The 18,371-nt window shown below is 34.8% G+C and overlaps 2 protein-coding genes across 2 annotated transcripts; one reads left to right on the top strand and one right to left on the bottom strand.

The window, feature by feature from the left end:
• Positions 1-56: 56 nt before the first annotated feature.
• LOC306857920 (protein BCCIP homolog) lies at positions 57-7,025 on the top strand. Its single transcript, XM_079398199.1, has 7 exons — positions 57-364; positions 484-558; positions 688-768; positions 2,495-2,584; positions 2,682-2,869; positions 4,284-4,449; positions 5,445-7,025. The coding sequence occupies exons 1-7, from the start codon at positions 233-235 to the stop codon at positions 5,613-5,615; spliced, it is 903 nt and encodes a 300-aa protein (XP_079254325.1). The 5' UTR covers positions 57-232; the 3' UTR covers positions 5,616-7,025.
• On the bottom strand, positions 5,713-18,315 carry LOC306857919 (putative pre-mRNA-splicing factor ATP-dependent RNA helicase DHX32). The gene is made up of 11 exons (XM_079398198.1): positions 17,880-18,315; positions 15,478-15,671; positions 13,942-14,314; positions 12,807-13,040; positions 12,612-12,705; positions 11,875-12,024; positions 9,279-9,470; positions 8,633-8,773; positions 8,364-8,554; positions 7,391-7,581; positions 5,713-6,038 (listed from the first exon to the last, which is right to left on the bottom strand). The coding sequence occupies exons 1-11, from the start codon at positions 18,126-18,128 to the stop codon at positions 5,852-5,854; spliced, it is 2,196 nt and encodes a 731-aa protein (XP_079254324.1). The 5' UTR covers positions 18,129-18,315; the 3' UTR covers positions 5,713-5,851.
• Between the last annotated feature and the right edge of the window lie 56 nt (positions 18,316-18,371).

Here is an 18,371-nt window from a genome sequence, read left to right as displayed (position 1 = left end):
TTTTTTCTGAACAATTTCTATTTTGTGTAGAAATCTGTAGCTTCCCAAAGATCGTCATCTGAAACAGACGCCATTTTGGATCTTGCACCGGGAGGTATTGTGCGTACATACCTTACGTCTATTGTGAGCCAACATGGCCGATAAGACTCCTCAGTTTCTTACCATGTGGATAACACAAAACGTCGCTCTGCGTGAACTCGTGTCTGTTTCCTGCGTGCTGTAGTGGAGCAGCATGGCTTCATCTGCGAAGAGACGAGCTATTGAAACGGGACAAAACCCTCAAGTCAGCGATGAAAGCCCGGACGAGGGTCTGGAAGACTCTGGCGACGAGGACAATGAAGATTCAGAAGAAGAAATAAACGAGGCAAGTTACGATTTTAACTGTTATTGCAGCCAATAATGTCGTGATGTGCAGGCCAGACTGGCTCTGTGTTGAAATACGTCGTTTTGTTATCATGTATATGTGTTTTGATGTGTGTTTAGGAGGTTATCGTGGACTTTGAAGCACACACGATTTCTGACAACGACTTTCATGGCATTAAAACCCTTCTGCAGCAGGTTTGCATTGCACTGAACACACAGATATAACTTACACTGCTCAGTTTGCACTTCAACAGAGACTGAAAAGCGCAAAGAATATGTATACATTATATTCTCACTCATATATCTATGTGTTTGTTGTTCAAGCTGTTCCTGAAGTCTCAGGTGAACACATCTGATCTGACTGACGTCATCATCCAGCAGAATCACATTGGCAGCGTCATCAGGGTCAGACTCATTTGGATCATAGTATACTTTCAAAAATTATTGTTTTAATGTTCATCTGCGTTTGTGCATTAACATATACTGATAACCACCATAAAAATAGGAATGGGCATAAGGATGAACAGTGGCTAGATTCTATTTTTTATGAAATATACTTAAGCTAATGGTCAAAAATCAGATCCTGGTTGCAAAAACACTTCAATACGGTGGCTGAGAGAGCTTATTATCTGCAAATTAAGAAAACAACTTTGTCAATTTGACAACATGCATTTGGTGTGATGCAAATGCTCACAACACAACCAAATAAAGAAATGCTGTGAATTATAAGCAGATCAACACTAAACTTTTAGAGACTTGTTTAAAGCTGCAGTCCGTAACTTTTTTTTTTTTTTGGATAAAAATTGTCCGAAATCAATATTTGAGCGAGTACATAACCAGCCAGTGTTCGAAACTATCACCTTACTTTAGCCCGATTTAGCCTTTTCTCACAGCAGCTGGAATAATTACATTTATATTTTTCATGGTGGATTGTAATCCAGAAAGGATTATGTGTTTATGAAATGTGTGAATGAAATTAAATTATATTCCAGTTTTAAATGTGCTTCTGATTACAGATAGCCTTATTACTCAAGATTTGTATTTTAAAGAAAACCAATTCGAAGGGAGCATAATTTGCTTGTTGGGTTTAAAATAATTGTTTTATATTAAATCCGAATGGTATGACAATTAGAGATTAGACTGTACATAAATTGAAATCTACATGCTAATACACACTATACTCATAGTCATGCAATGCTGATGTTGTTAACATTAATAATTTGAGAAAAAAGTATAATAATTTGCACGGTTTGATGTGATATGAGCTAACTGATCTTTAGATTAAATCACTATTGGTAGCGTGATTTAAGCTTCTTTCAACAGTTGGTCAGAACAAATGAAGCAGACTTGTTACTTGTTCAGATGACATTATACGATGAAAATTCAGATTTGGGTCATATCCTCCAAGACGTAGGCTAGAATCTGTGATTACGAAGTCCCACACAAGGAAGAATATTCTGTACCCAGCTGCAATTCCACGTTTTCAAACAGAGATGGCGACAAAGAGCCAAAACTTACGGACTGCAGCTTTAAATAGTGTAATTTATTTACATAATTTTGTTCCTTAATTTTTTCATTTTTTAACTATTTCAGTATATTATTAGATGTAATTAAACCTTAAAACAAGTTTATTTTTTTTAAACCAGGTGTCACAAGAAAGCGCTAAAGAGAATTGTAAAGACAAAAATAAAAGAAAGATTAAAATTAACAAAAAATATTTAAATGACAAAATTAAGATATAAATAAACGAATGAATAAAATATAATTAATAGAAGTAATAAAAAAAATGTAAACAAACAAAATATACATCAAACAGTACATTGCAGCAATGGTTAAGAAAAATAAATGTAATATTCTAACTATATTCTCACCTTTATAATATGCATTAAGTACAAACATGTTTTTTTTTGTACATGAAAATAGACAAATACATTTCAAAATTTTAGCATGAGGATTTGTCACATAAAGTTAATTGGGTTTCATGGTATTAAAAAAAGAAAAGAAAACCCCTGCCCTAAAATATACTGATAATCGCCATGTTTATAATATAATAATATATGATGAACAGTGTATATGTCCTTAATTATTATATTATCATTGCAATTAATGTTTTAAATGTGTTTTACTCCAGCAAGCGGAGGTACCGGAGGACAGTGATGACGAGGATGACCCGGATGAGGTGTTTGGAGTCATCAGCATGGTGAACCTCACCGAGAGACAGGTGATGATACTCAGATTTCTGAATCATAACATGAATATCTGACGAATCATTTGTTTGCGGCTCTGTCCCGTCTGATTGTCTCGTGTGTGTTGATCAGGGTGTGGAGTGTCTGGAGAAGCTGAAGGACATGCTTCTAGAGCAGTGTGCCAAAAGCAGCTCCCTGGATGTTCAGGAGCGGTTCGAGAAGCTGCTGCTGGGTAACGGACACTCTATTGGGCTGCTGCTGAGCGAGAGATTCGTCAACGTCCCGCCACAGATCGCCCTCCCCATGCACAAACAACTTCAGTAAGTGTTCAGTGGCTCTGACCAGCAGAGTGTGTGCTTCTGAAGATAATAGATGGATAATAGTAGGCATGTACAAATATGGTACAAAATAGGGTTTGAATTTCCTAAAACAAGACACTACATGCAAAAACATTGTGGTTTTTTTTTGTGCACTGTTCAGTTTTGAGATTTTGAGTTATTTGGCTTCTCATAATGTGTTGTTCAGAATGGAGGGCCAAATTACTCGAAATTAAATCATTTAAATATATAAATAATTAAATACATAATGTATAAATAAGTGAATACAGTTAACTAAAATAACTATTTGTTACTTAAAGTTGAACTAAAAAATAAAATAAAAGATAAAAAAAAATTTTTTTATACAAATATTTCAAAAACGTATTTTATTTCAGCTAGTTGCCTAGGAAATATTGATCATTTTCATTTAGTTTACTTTGTACTAATCAACTAAAACTTAAATAGAAATAAGAGTATATAAACAAAAAAATACTAAAAAATAAACAAGAAATTTGTATTAAAGCTTGAAAGTTAAAAGAGAAAATCTAAAAATTAATAAAAAAAAAAATATTAATATTAAAAAATCTCAATAATACTAAAAGCATGGTGAGTTTATTTATTTGCTGTTTGTATCCTCTGTCGATATTTTGTGGAGAGAGATAAAAAAATAAAAATCTAAAAACCCAAAAGTAAAAAACTTTGTCTAATATGTCAACAAAATATAAACAGAAATTAAACCTGGTTTTATCCAAAATTATCTTTTTAATTCTGGAAATGTGTGTGTATTAGTCCATCAATCTTTGATGAAAAAATTTAAATATAACATAAAAAAAAAACTTATTCAGTCTGATTATCAAACTAATGGAAAAGTATGGTGATATATTGGTTATTTGTTTTACTCTATCCACCTGGAGTGTCTTGCCTTCAAAAAGGGTCATTGAAAAGAAAAATAAATGTTTTAAAAAAATTATAAAGTGTGCATGATCAGGTGAAGAAATTATATTAAACATAGTATCACTTTCTTAAAATGACCGTCAGCCAGTTTTTTCACTGAGACTGATTGAAGAGAATTACTGTCCTCCTGCTGGAAGATGCAGGAGAGTGTCAGCGTCTCGTGATAATCGTGTTGTGTCAGGCTGAAGCTGTCATAGTGTTACTGACGACCAGCGCTAATTCCATCACCTGGATTTATAAGGATCTTATGTAACCGTGTCTCTAATGTGGGTCAGTGCACAAGACAACATGTAGACGAGCCACTTTACATCCCACAATCCCTGTATACACTGAGTAAAGTATTGCACCATAAAAAAATAAAATAAAACATTTCTCATGTTTCTAAAACACTTAGAGAGCTAGTTTGAGAAACACAGGTCTTTAGTGCTGGTATTGAGGGTATCCATGCTGTCTGGTTTCACAGGAAGGAAATGGCCGAAGCACAAAGGACCAATAAACCCAGCGGTAAATGCCAGTTCTACCTGATGATCAGTAAAACCTGCAAACCAGCCAAGAAGAGCATATCTGGTCCAGCTCAACCCAAACAAGAGCTGCGGTTTGTGAACGACGAGGAGGAGTTCTTCTATGAGGTCAGTTGAACTTTCAGTCCTCATATCCTGACTTACACTGAAGTCAATGTCCTCAAAATTGACTTTACTGATTAGCAAAGTTTAATTGTTTTTTTTTCCAAAGAAAAATATATTCTGCATTTTATTTCTTCTATAAAATAAAGTGCAACTATTATGGATTTTTGAAAATGATCTTTCATGCAGTGTAACACAGCTCTAAGTGAATGAAAACATCCTGCAACGTATCGTTATTATCTCTCAAAAGAAAGAGTCGACTCGGAGTCATTGAAACGAGTCATTTTTAAAACGAATCACAAGCCGCTTCATGTTGATGTCAACATGAAATAATAGCATATTGGCCGCCCACTTAATGGTGCCAGACCTGGGAGAACTTGATTTTCATTTTCGTTGGTCTGAATGAAAATGCAAATTCATTCTTTGCCACTAGGTGCCGCTTTGAGCGTTAAAAGCTCACAAACACTGCTTTAAATGAAATCGACCAATCACCGCAGATTAGCATCACGCAAAGGAGGGGTTTGTAAAAATTAATGGTTAAACGAATCGTTTGGGAGCCGTTGAGCAAATAAGGTAAAAAGAAATGCATATTAGAAAACTAACTTTTTTTTTTTTTTACCTTGCATGCATGTTAACCTGTTGTTCGGGACTCCCAAAACCAAAATATGAACCTTTCAGAACCCATAATAGGGGCACTATAATTAACTATAAAATTTATACTAAACTTATAAAATTAACTATAATAACCCTGCTTTGACTAATGAATTTCAATTACTTTTCCAGTTGTTCACTTTTTTAAGATAATTTATAGAGATTGCAATCAGAACGTTTCTATGTATGTTTCAGAGCTAAACAGATCTAGAAAAATACTTACTAACTAGAGAAATCCACGATTTTATTAATTGTCATTTTGACCATACGAAACCTGAATATAACAGCCCTGTGAATCTGCAGAAAGACTTTTTTTGGCTTGACCTTAAACCCATTTTCTTGTTTGACAGCAAGCCACGCTGAAGTTCAGCTACTGCGTTCAGGATGAGGCTGATTCCTGCGCGACGGGAAAGTGGTCTTACGACGACGTACCGATGAAACCGTTCCGCACGGTGATGGTGATCCCGATGGACAAGATGGGAACCATCATAGATAAAATGACTGAATATCTGACCGTCTGAACCGTCCAGCGCTGAACTGTTCTTGTTCTAGAAAAGAGATGTTTATTGTCCCAGGCATAATGTATAAACCAGCCATAAAACAGTTTGACACCAAATCACCCCAAACCAGTGAAATCATTTATTTCTGTACATAATCTGTTGAAATTACCCACAAAATAAACAACCCACGAGTGTCTTTTGAAGAGTAACAATACAAAATATTTGAACACTAGTTACACAAGCGTGACTTCATGAGGTCACTGTATGACACATCGGTCATATGATTCGGCTTCTGCCGTCTCTGTCTTTGTTTCTGGTGCGGCCGGTAGTGGTTTTGTTCTTGAGTTCCCCGTCCTGTCGCTGTCCAGAATGTGCTGCAGGATCTCTTTACTTTCACTAGGTGGCAGATTACAGAAAAAATACTGCGGTGCCATTTGAAGAAACCTGGAACAGAAATAAACAAATCCTTGTATTTTGCAATGATGCAATAAATTGATCAAAAGTGGCAGTAAAGACATTTCCATTTCAAATAAATGTTGTTCTTCTGAACTTTCTAGTCATTGTGAAAAATAAAACACGACTGTCCACAAAAACATGAAGCTGCACAATGGTTTTCAGCATTAATGATTCTTGAGCAAATTGGCAATTCTGACGGATCATGTGAGACTGAAGACCAGCGTAGCGAGGTTGAAAATACAGCTTTTCGTCACATGAATAAATGCAATTTTACATTATATTCAGACAGAAAACTTATATTGTAATAATATTCCAGTTTTACTGTTTTCATTTTATTTTTAATCAAATAAATGCAGCCTTTACAAGCATAAGAGACTTATTCTTACAAAATAAAAACTTCTGAATGGAAGCATATTACTGCAATTTTTAAATTTTCAATAAATGTTTTCAAGACCAAGCAAATTTTAATAAAATTAATTTAAAATAATGAAGATAAATTTAGTTATTTTGGAAAAAAAAAAATACAATGAAAAATGTTCGTAAAAGACCTCAAAGAAATTAGTAAATAAAAAAAAAAGGATTAAAATACACACACATATATCCGTTTTATTTGTCAATGCTGATTGTGGAGCTTGTATTTGAAAGATGATGTGTATCAATTCAGATGCATTTACATTGTGACTGTGCCTCAGATGCAATCAACTGAAACGGTTTACAAAAGTGTGACCCAATGGCCCATAATAATTAGGTCAGCATTAGGTCAATGCATCTTGGGCTCTCCATGGGAGAGGTCCTATCAGGTCATCATGAGGTTACACTATCATTGGCTCTCCATGAGGTGTTATTGTATTGTTTGTAGCACGTTTGTTACCAGATATAAAGGTCTGGTCTCACAGATATTACCTTGGGGTAAGATTGTTTGAAGGATGACGTGCTAACATCACTGCTGAAGAACTGCTACCTTCAATAAATTCTTCTCCCCACAAGAACTTTGGTCAAGCATATTTATTTGACTTATTAGAGAAATCTAGTACATTGGCGAGCCACCCAAACTACTCCTCAGCCAAATACAGCAAAATCTAACATATTCCATTCTGGACACCCGAATTGTAACATTTCTAATAATGTTCATAACGGTGGTGTTAATATCTGCTAAATGAATGTAAGAATAGCAAAGGTGAACAGCAGCTGATCTGCTTTAATCCTCATGTGGATCTGAAAATCTCTCTATTGTGAGACCAGACTACTGATGACACATCAGAAAACATGATAACTCAGGATGACGTGGCATGGTCATGTTTATAGTCAGAGCTACAGCAGGAGCAGGAGCACACACTTACGCCTGCGGTGAGATCTGTGTGACGGTGCGGATGCAGTTGTTGTCGGAGAGGTTGTACTCGTGGAACAGAACCCACTCCGGCAGACCCAGTTTATGAGCTTTTGCTCCGTAACCCGACAGACGGTGAACCTGAGTCACGTGTTTGTTCAGCAGCATGAAGTAATTCCCCGAACCGTCTACATCTCTGGCGATCTGAGACACATGAGAGCTTCAGAAAACACATTCATGACTGACACTTCAAATTCAAGCCCAAAACCTATTCAAATGAGATTAAACTGAGTCCTGAGGAAAGATTTTTTTTTTTTATTAAAAAGCTGTTTGCACTAAGTTTTTGTACTAACTGTACCAACAGCATCTAAGGTTTTTTGTTTTGTTTTTGTTTTTAAGAAAATAAATTGTTTAAAAAAAAAAGTTAATAAAATAAATCTAAATAAAAAAAATAACATTATGAAAATTACATTAACAATAATTAAAAATATATTTTTTAAGTAATAGAAATAGAAATAAATGAAACTTTACTAACATAAATGGACACTGACAGTGGACAATGAATGAATGAATATATAAAAATGAATCAATAAAAGAGTAAATTAATGACCAAATACTCTCTTAAATAAATATATAAATATAAATACAGCTAAAAACTTTCTGAAGGTTATGAAACTTATACAAACATTATAAGTGGACTTCAGGGAAATAAACAAAAAATGAAATGAGTGAATAAAATGAAAAAAAAAATAAAATAAAAATTATATATATATATATATATATATATATATATATAAAACAAATATAGCTCAAAACATAAAATAAAATATATATATTTTTAAATAAAACAAATAAAAAATAAATATAAAAAAATTGAAATGAGTAAATAAAACATTAAATTAAAAAATACATTAAAATACATATATATTACACAGAGACATTAAACAAAAAACTATGTATATGTTCATAAAAACATGTTTTCAGACCTGCATGAAGTAGCCCGCGAGCAGCGCTCTCTTGATGTTGAGTGCGTTGGTTTTGGTGCCGAAGGCTTCTTCTGAAATGGGAAGCTCGATGCGTTTGAGGATGTCTGTGAGTTGAGCTCTGATGGCGTCTGCCGTCTGCAGAGCGGCGCAGCACAGGAAGTACTCCTCACACCACTGCTCCTGACTGAAATCTGACACACACACACACAGATGTTTAACACGCTCTCGCTCTTCACCTGACCATTCATGAGAGGAAGAGCGGCACTCACATGGTTCCTTCTGGCTGCGTTTGAAGGTGTTGTAGATGTTGATGAGGGTGAAGTGGTCGCCCTCGGGATGCTGGAACTTCATATGACAGCGCATGACTTCTGTTACCATGCCGACGGGAGGCTCCATGAAGCAGCTTGGTGCTGATGGAGACAGATACATGAAGACAAATGGAGCTCAAAATATATAGTAGAGTTAGAGTGTGTTTTTAAAACATATCCATATCTAGTATAGTTAGAGCTGATTTTTTTTTTTAAGATAAAATACTTTCAACTTTAAGTACACCACCGCTTGTGCATTAATTACATACTTTACTATCAAGAGTCCTCATAGAACATAGAAATGATGCCACAAAGCATAATGATTTTAACTTGAAATATTTATTTATTCTGAACAATACATTTATATAATGTAATATATATATATATATATATATATATATATATATAAAATTTTATTCAGTTTATTAATTTCCAATTAATGATATTCAAATTTTTTTAGATGTACCTGTATATAGCCCATACATTACATTAGAAATTAATTAAATGTTAGTTTTTTTTATTGTCTTTAATTAATAATAAATACATATAACACATTAGTCATTGAAAATCAGTCGGCCACATTTTACAATCTGTGTTCAAGCATTACCTGTTAGCATTGCAGCGATGGTTAGCATCTCGCTAGCACAGTCAAACTCACAGGACGCTAACAGAGCCTTCGCCATCTGCGGATCCAGAGGAAGCTCTGACATGATGATGCCCATCTCAGACAGGTTTCCATCGTTGTCCAAAGCAGCGAGATAATCGAGCTCCTCCAACGCCTGCATGAGGCCCTCGGGATCTGGAAGAGGAAATCAAAGCAAAAAACATCATGCAAATGTGTCCTCCTGCGACTTATTAAAAGTGTTAACTAATGAAACAAGTGTGGGCAGTTGTCTCTGGTATTTCTGAAAATAAATCACTTGATTTAGACAGAGCAGTTGTAGTGTTTCCACACTGACTGAGCTCTTCTCTTCCTGTGTATTGTGTCTGCTTGGTCACTAATGAATTTCTGTCTTTCTCCTCTGAGCTTCCCACCGTCCAAACAGTGACCACAAACAAAGAGTGTAAACCCAGCAGACAGCAGAGCTGTCAGTTCAGCAAACGCACACATGACCGAACGCCAGTCAGAAACCAGAAACCCATCCACACACCTTCAAAATATCAACAATTATAGACTACAGTGAGACTTTACAGACTAAACCTGCCACGTTCATGAAGAATTATAACTTTTAGGTGATTATCAATGGTGTTTATTATGGAAGTTTGCATAAAAAAAAATCAAACGGAATAAAATATTGAAAAAGATAATTCTGACTTTGTCCCTTTGCAATTCAGAACTGGAAGATATAAACTCAGAACTGTGATATAAGCTCATAATTGTGAGATATAAACTAGAACTGCAAGATGCAAACTCAAAATTGCGAGATTTTGTAAGATATAAACTTATATCTTACAAAAACAAAATCTTATAAAACGAATAGCGAGATATAAATTCAGATTTCCAAGTTTATAAACTCAGGATGAACTCACAATTACAAGAAAAAGGCATAATTGTGAGAGAAAAAATATTTTAGTTTTTATTCACAATTACGTTTTTATTTTTATTCTGTAGCGAAAATTAAACAAACAGAATTGCAAGATATAAACTTAGAATCAGTGTTCGAATTGTGTCAAAGCTCTTGGGGGGTCCCCCTAACCAGACACCCCCTTCCCCTCTTGATATCTCGATATTTCCTTGGATTTGATCGATAACAATAATCAGACAATCTTTTCCTGAGTTGTGTCGCGCTGCAGGACTGCCGTGGACAACTGACTCCTAAAGCTTTTGATAGCCTATTCTTCATATTCTGTGGTCAGTCAAATTCTTATATTTAATCAAAGTCAATTAGAATAATAAGACATTTGGGGCTGTTACCAAACAAATAAAATCATTATCAACAAAATTAATCTTTGCAATGCAGAGGAAACACAGAAGCTGCATCTGAAGAGGGATTTAAATGTATTTATTTTCACACTGTTTAATGCAGGACATGAATGCATTTAACTAGCAGTTACAAATGCATAAATAATGTTTTGATATTTTAATCCTAAAACATTGAATACTGATATTTGAAATTATTTAAAAAAATGAAAAGGTACTTCAACTGCCAGTAGGTGGCAGCAAGTCACTGTTAGTGAGTCATTGCCGATTGAACCGAATCATATAAACGGTTGATTCATTCAGGAACAAAACACCATCGTGCTGCTCAGAGACGCAAAACAGTGTTGTGGCTGTGTTTGGATCCATTTTTGTTGCCGAAATAAAACAAAAATAGGCAATATGGTGTCTAAAATGCAAGTCTATTAATATGAATTTCTTGTTTATTGAACTGTTTTATTGGCTAAAATCAATATCACATTTGTGATTTTTGCGAAAAAATGTCACATTGATTAACTATATGAAATGATATAAATATAACCATTTTCTGCCCCCGTATCTTGAATTTTGGCAGCATTCTGAATGCATTTTACTTTACTTACTTACTTTTGTCATTTAGCAGACGCTTTTGTCCAAAGCGACTTACAAATAAGAAAAAGTAACTAAAACTAAAAAGTTACAACTCTATAAATACTATATACCAACATATTTAAGAAAATAAAGAAATTAAATAAAATTGACACATGCATATAACAACATTTCAATAACATATAAATGAAAAAATTAAATAAAAAGCGATACTACTATCCCTTGCCGGTGTCCCTGCCCGGTGCAGTCGCACGGTAGAGTCGATGGTCTTTACACTCTTTACTTTATTTTATTAGACTGAATAATGCAGTGAAAGAACACAGTCAGTCTAGTTAGTGTTTAAGCACTCATAACTCCTCTTATAATCTGTATGATAAATTAATCTCTTTACTTTTATTGTACGCACAAAAAAGTCTAATAAACGCAGAATTCAGACATTTTCTTGCAATTCTAAGCAGTGTTTGAATTGCAAGAAAACTTTTTCTCAGAATTGTGAGAAAAGAGTGAGAAATGTGAAATAAAGAGTCACAATTCCGTTTGAAATTTTGGGCTTCCATAGTTTACTGACATTCTACTCATTGATAAAGCTGAAAGTAGACAAGCCTCTCTTGAGTTTGGAGAAAGGCGCTATATCAAATAAAATTATTATTATTAAAGCTCTCATATGTGAAATGCTCATGAATGAAATCTGACCCACCAGGTCTGCTGATGAAGTCACAGTGTCTGATCCCGGCCGCCTCCATCCTCTTCAGATAGAGCGCCGTGGACGTGATGTTGGACTCCAGAATGCGAGGAGGGATCTCAGCGGGCAGCTGAACGTCCTCAGGATACAAACAGAAGCACTTCCCTTCAAACAAACACATTCAACACTGATTCACTGCTGACAATGACTCTCTACTCTGTGAAATGACATGCAACTGATTTACAGCTCAAGTGCTTCACTGCAGTGCTTTTTATTCCTCTTCAAAATTTTCAACACTTAGCGGAGGTCTAATTTTAATCAATTCTTAGGTTTTTTTAAACTCATTTTCTTAGAATCTGATTATAATCAGAAAATAATATTATGTATAATAATAATAATAATACTTAATTTAAAAATACTTAAAATATACATACATATTTAAATAATAATAAATAAATATACAGGAGGACATTAAATTAATGAAGGAATAAAGACATACAAGATAAACACTGATTTTATTACTTAATTTATTAATTCATTTTGTATATCCACATTTAAAATGCAACCAACAGTGATGACATCATCACAATATTTACATAACTGCAATTTTTCACATTTATTTGCATACTAAACTGTGATTTCTATTTAATAATCACACATATATAGCGGTCTTTATACTGTAAATACACTAATAAACTGGGTGTTCATAGTGTTAATATATGTGTTAAAATAAATGCCAAAACTGTACACACCTGTTGATCCAGTCAGTCGTTTACGGATTTCTGCTTGACATTTACTGATGGGTCGGATGACCTCTGAACTGGCTCTCACTCGTGGGTTATACACCTACACACAATACCACAGAAAATATGAATTTCACAAGACTTCCAAATAATTATGCAAAACCAACAATGCAGTAAATAAAAGCAGGTTTTCCGCACACTCACTAATCTCTTCTCTACTCCAGTATCGATGACAAAAGTAATAGTGTCCACCGGCCAGAACAGATCCTCTGATTGGCTGCAGGAAACGAAGACCCGCCTACTCGTCTGTGGGCTTTCTGTGATTGGTGGACACATTCCGGAGTACCCAGGACACAGGGGAACTGCTATCAGCTCCCCCAGAGATGCACTCATCCTGGACGCTTCTTTAGTGAGAATATTACAGGCATTGAGCACCTCCTGAAAGACACACATACAGGCTTTTGGCTCATCACCACAGAGAACAAAGTTGTTAAGTGCACTTCTTGCTGACTTTTGATGTTGCATTTGTGAATTCGCTCATCATTATAAACAACAAAGTGCAGAAAAGACACAAGAGATTCATTTTGCTGTTTTTTTATTTATAGACTATTTACATTATGCAATTCTTGTGCAAATACATGTACATGAGCAGCATCAAACAGTCTGTGTAAATAAACCAGGCCATGTCAGATGCAGCTTCTGTTCCACATTTTGTTGATGTTGAAAAAAGTGATTGGTAACAGTCTGTAATATTGTGATTGATTAAAGTAACACGTTTAATATAAGTATTTGGCATTAATATGATTTTACAGGGCAGAGTGTCAGTAAGAGTGGAAGAGCTGACTGGACATATTCATTCAGATGCTGCTGACCTTGCTGAACACAACATTGTCAATGCATTAGTGCTGTTCACTACAGCAAGCATCACTATTGCTAAAAGTTACGATTATTTACACAAACTAGAACCTGTTTTTCTGTATGCAACTAGTTCTCTTGTTGGTGTGCTATTCGAAAAGTTACTTGAAGATGGGACTCATATTAACAGACAGAATAACTATGTGAACAGTAGTGACAGTAAAGACATTTATAATGTACAAAAGACTGCCATTTCAAATAAATGCTGTTCCTTTGAACATGTGGCACTGAAGACTGGAGTAATGATGCTAACTTCATTCACTCACACATTCATTCATTCATTTTAGTGTTAATACTCAACTCTCCAGCTCTTGGATCATTCCAGGTTAACTCTGGTTAATTGTCCAGGTAATTTATGCTTGCATTATTGCTACAATAAATTGTAATGCGAGCTGTTCTAATCCACTAACACACTTCATCTCACCTGCTCTGAAGCTAGAAACACAGCTACATCTCCTGGCTCTCTGGACCGGTGGACCTCCAGAGCGAGTCTCAGAGCCGAATAGAAGCTTTCAGCACTGCTGCTGTTGCTGTGGATCACTTCACCGGCGCACGGGGCATCCAGGAGCAGGTGTGGGACGTTCCCGTAGTGCGTGAGGAGCGTGTCTGAAGCGGGCGGGGAGGACAGCACCACCACCCTGAGCTCGGGCCGCTGGAGAAGCACCTCTCTCAGCAGACCCAGCAGAACGTCTGTGCTCACGGTCCTCTCGTGGGCCTGGTCTATCACCACCACCCCATAATGCTCCAGCATGGGGTCTGACATCATCTCCCGCAGCAGAACATCATCGGTGCAGTACCTGCAACCAGAACGTCGTTTTGTTTTTGACATTTACAGATAAATATGCAGATGTAGAAAGATGCACATACATACAAACACTTTAACTCTACAATGTATTATTGGTGACCTATTCAACAAAACCATATGAAAAAACAGATGCATCAAAATAAAATAAAGTTGTTTTAAAATCATTTTAAATATGTTTTGACAAGACATGTTTCTATATTAAAATAAAACATTTAATTAGGCATTTCTTTATAAAAGAAAATATGGATGTTTTTCCTTTTCTTATGCTTTTTTTATTGATACGTTTTAGACATTTGACTAGACATATTTCTATTATAAAATAAGATCTATTTGATTAGACATTTCCTTATGAAATAATTTCTTTTTTTTTATCAGCATGTTTTAGCCATTTGATTAGACATATTTCTGTAATAAAATAAAATAAGACATATTTGATTAGACATTACTTTATAAAATAAGATTTCTTTATTTCTTTTTATCATGTTCTTATTGATATGTTTTAGACATATTTCTCTAATAAAATTAAATTAAATAAGACATTTGATTAGACTTTCTTATAAAATAAAATATGGATTTTTTTTTCTTTTATTTTTTAAAGATGTTTTAGACATATTTGACTAGAAATATTTCTATAATAAAATAAAATAACCCATTTGATTAGACATTTCTAGGATGATTTTTTTTGTCTGACAGGTTAATCATCAAGTACAATCACTTAGAAAAGTAATAGTACACTTCTCAATAAATTATATGATTTAAGGCATCAATGAATGTTGATGAATATTATATTTTATTTTAAAATATAATATAATTCAAAACACTATTATTTGGTAAAATCCAAAAAAAAAAAAAAAACCACACACATACTGGCAGAGATCATTCAGTAGTGCTTTGACACTGCTGGACATGCCCCATCCTCCAAACCAAATCTACACCAAAGCACGAGTCAGAGAAATGCCTCCCTGACCTCCACTGACCCGTTTATAATAAAGCAAAAAGGCCTCAAGTATTTCAAACATTTCAGAAGACAGCACATTCTTCTCATACTCATACATACTAAAATATCACCAACTTGAAAACATTTGGTGATAGTGAGCATTTCAGTGCAGTTTTTCACACTTTTGAGGGCTGCATGCATGCGAGTTTCACACAGACCTGAGAATAGTATCGTTGGAGCAGCACGTCTCCAGCGGGATGCTGTATCCAATCTCGTGGCCGATGTTTACGTCCATCTCGTCTGCAACACGGAGGGCCAAATCGACAGCCTGCTGTCTCTGGATCTGACTGCACACCACCACACCATGCTGGTACTGCGCAGACAGACAGAACTCTGCACACCACTGAGGGATCTGAAGACATCAACACACACTATCAGCACCTGGATGCATTGGATTATACATTATGGTAGCCTTCAGAAAAAAATAATAATCAAATGAGACAATTTCAGTATCCTGTGGATGGCTTTCTCTGCTGGTGGTCCACATTGAGACCTGTCCTTGATTGTTTAACAGCTGCAGGTTTAGACCTTCAGCCTGAGCAGTCTGGGAAAATCTCAACAGCATCTGTTGGACAGGCAGGTCAGGTGAACCGAACAGATGCAAGGCTTCCTAATTACACTTAACACACAATGCACACGCATCCGCACATAACTACAAACCGTAATGTGCAAAATATGCATTAATGCCAAATTGGCACAGATTCTACTGATCTAACCTTTCAGCTGATAAAACATGAAAAAAAATTACATTACTTTTTTATTCTAATTTTACTCCATTTTTCTTTTTTTTTTTGGTGGATCTGTTTTTTAAAATAAGACATATTTGATTAGATAATCAACAAGACAATCAGTTTTATGCTATAAAGAAATGCTTATTTCATTATTAAATATGTCTAGTCAAATATGTCTAAAAACATTTTAAAAAATTTAAAAATATTGAAAAAAAAAGTTTCTAATCAAATATTAACTGTATTAATATCTAGTCAAATGTCTAATGTAATAAAAGCATAAAGAAAAAGACTATTATTTTAAAATTAAATTTCTTATTTTAATTTTATTTCATAAAAAATTGTCGAATCAAATTTGCATTATTTTAAAAACAGATTAATCAGAAATACAAAAATAGAATAAAATAAAATAAAAATTCTAGTCTCCTGACATTCTTGAATTGCAAAATTGCATAAGGTATTAATACATTATTTTAAGATATTTATATATTAATAAAAATATTTTTAACTGTTCTGTTGGCAGTTTTTTACCAACTGGTTTAACCTACACTACCAGTCAAAATTGAGAACAATTATTTTGACTTTTTAATGTTTTTGAAAGTAGTCTCATGCTCATCAAGGCTGCATTTATTTGATAAAAATACAATATCAATTGTATGAAGTTTTACAATGTCCTTTATTCCTGTGATGCAACTCCACGACCCTTCAAATGATTCTTTAGAAATCATTCTAATATGATGATTTGGTAGTCTCTAATAATAATTGTTATTGGTCTATAATTAATATTAATGGTTCTTATTTGTTTAATCAATATTGGTTGATATTGCAAAGCACAAGAGATTCTTTTAAAGAAATAAAAAAAATACCACATTTAAATTATTCCAAGCATTTTCTTTTACAATGCTAAACTAAAAACTATATAATATAAAAACGAAAGCAGATGAAAAGGTTGCCTTGACTGACCAAACCATCAGCTGAATGCACTATTTGTTCATAGGATTCAACACAATGGTTGCAGCTGACTCACAGCAAACAGTCTTTCATGATAACTGATGACCTCATTTAAAATGACTAGTAAAGTATATTTGCACAGATTTAGACTTCATGATCAAGCCACAGGACTTCAAAACTGCAGGTCTACAATTCACATCATTCAAGCACTGGCAAAACTGTTTATAGTTTATCTATTATTATGTTACATTTCTAGAATCTGAATTGAATTAGATGCTGAACTGGACTGAAATGGAGGAATTTACTGACAAATTAAACACAACTGAGTAAGCTTTGCAACAAGACATGAATAATTATTACATCATTAATTTGGGTTCATTATGCCTAGCTATTCCATGATATGTAAAACAGGCCTTTTTCTCAAATGATTAGACATAAACACACTATTAGTGAGACTTTAATTTCCACAAAGCGACAATAATAAAACAATACAGCAACTACCAAGAATATACAACTAGACAGGCCTCAGTTTTGTTTAATAGCATATTGATTTCCATAGTAATGAGGTGCTTGTCAATCAAAAGCATGTTCATGGCAGAGAGGCTTTATGTTTCTCAGGCTATTTTAGTGCTTCTCCGATATTATTAGAGTGCTGCAGTTAAAACTGGTGCTATATTTACACACTTTCTTAAGATTCTCCTAAAATCTGAGGTGTCTCAGCTTGTTGCATTTCAACACCAGACAAATCAATGGCATATTCCAGATAAGAAGGAACTGCCAAATTACCCACTAAACATTTTAGACATCTGTCTGGCATCTTACCAACATCAATAAGTTGTAGAAACTTAATAAACAAGCAAGTATACGTCTCAAAAACTCACCTGTGTGCTCTTGCCAGTCTTTGTTGTGCCTGAGACTATAAGAATCTGATTATTTTCCAGCAAAGTCATGAATTCATGTTTGTATTTCCAAACAGGCAGAGTTTTCCTCTTCTGCAGGAGTCTGTAGTATCTGGAGGAGTATGGCAGTCCATCAAACTGATTGAGCTCCAGATCATCTCCAAACTCAAACAGATCATCAGATTCCTCTCTCTGGAGTTCTCCTTCTGAGATCTCGCTGTTTGCAGCCATAATGAGCAGCTGCGCGCATGGGATTATTAATACATTCACAAACTCACTGTCAAACGCTCCAGTCCTCTGTGCTCGTGCATGTGTCCAAAACACCCTTAAAACCTCCGTAAAGTTGGACGTGTGTGTGTGACTGTGTGTTGGAAATCCCACGATACTGGGAACAGCTGCTCTGGCACTGCGCTCTCGTGTGCGCGCTCGGGACAGGAGCGCTGTCGTGAACGCGGGCGCATGACGTGCCAGTTA

The sequence above is a fragment of the Barbus barbus genome (assembly GCF_936440315.1).
Source record: "Barbus barbus genome assembly, chromosome: 38".
NCBI lineage: Eukaryota > Metazoa > Chordata > Actinopteri > Cypriniformes > Cyprinidae > Barbus > Barbus barbus.
This window is presented reverse-complemented; position numbering and strand designations above follow the sequence as displayed.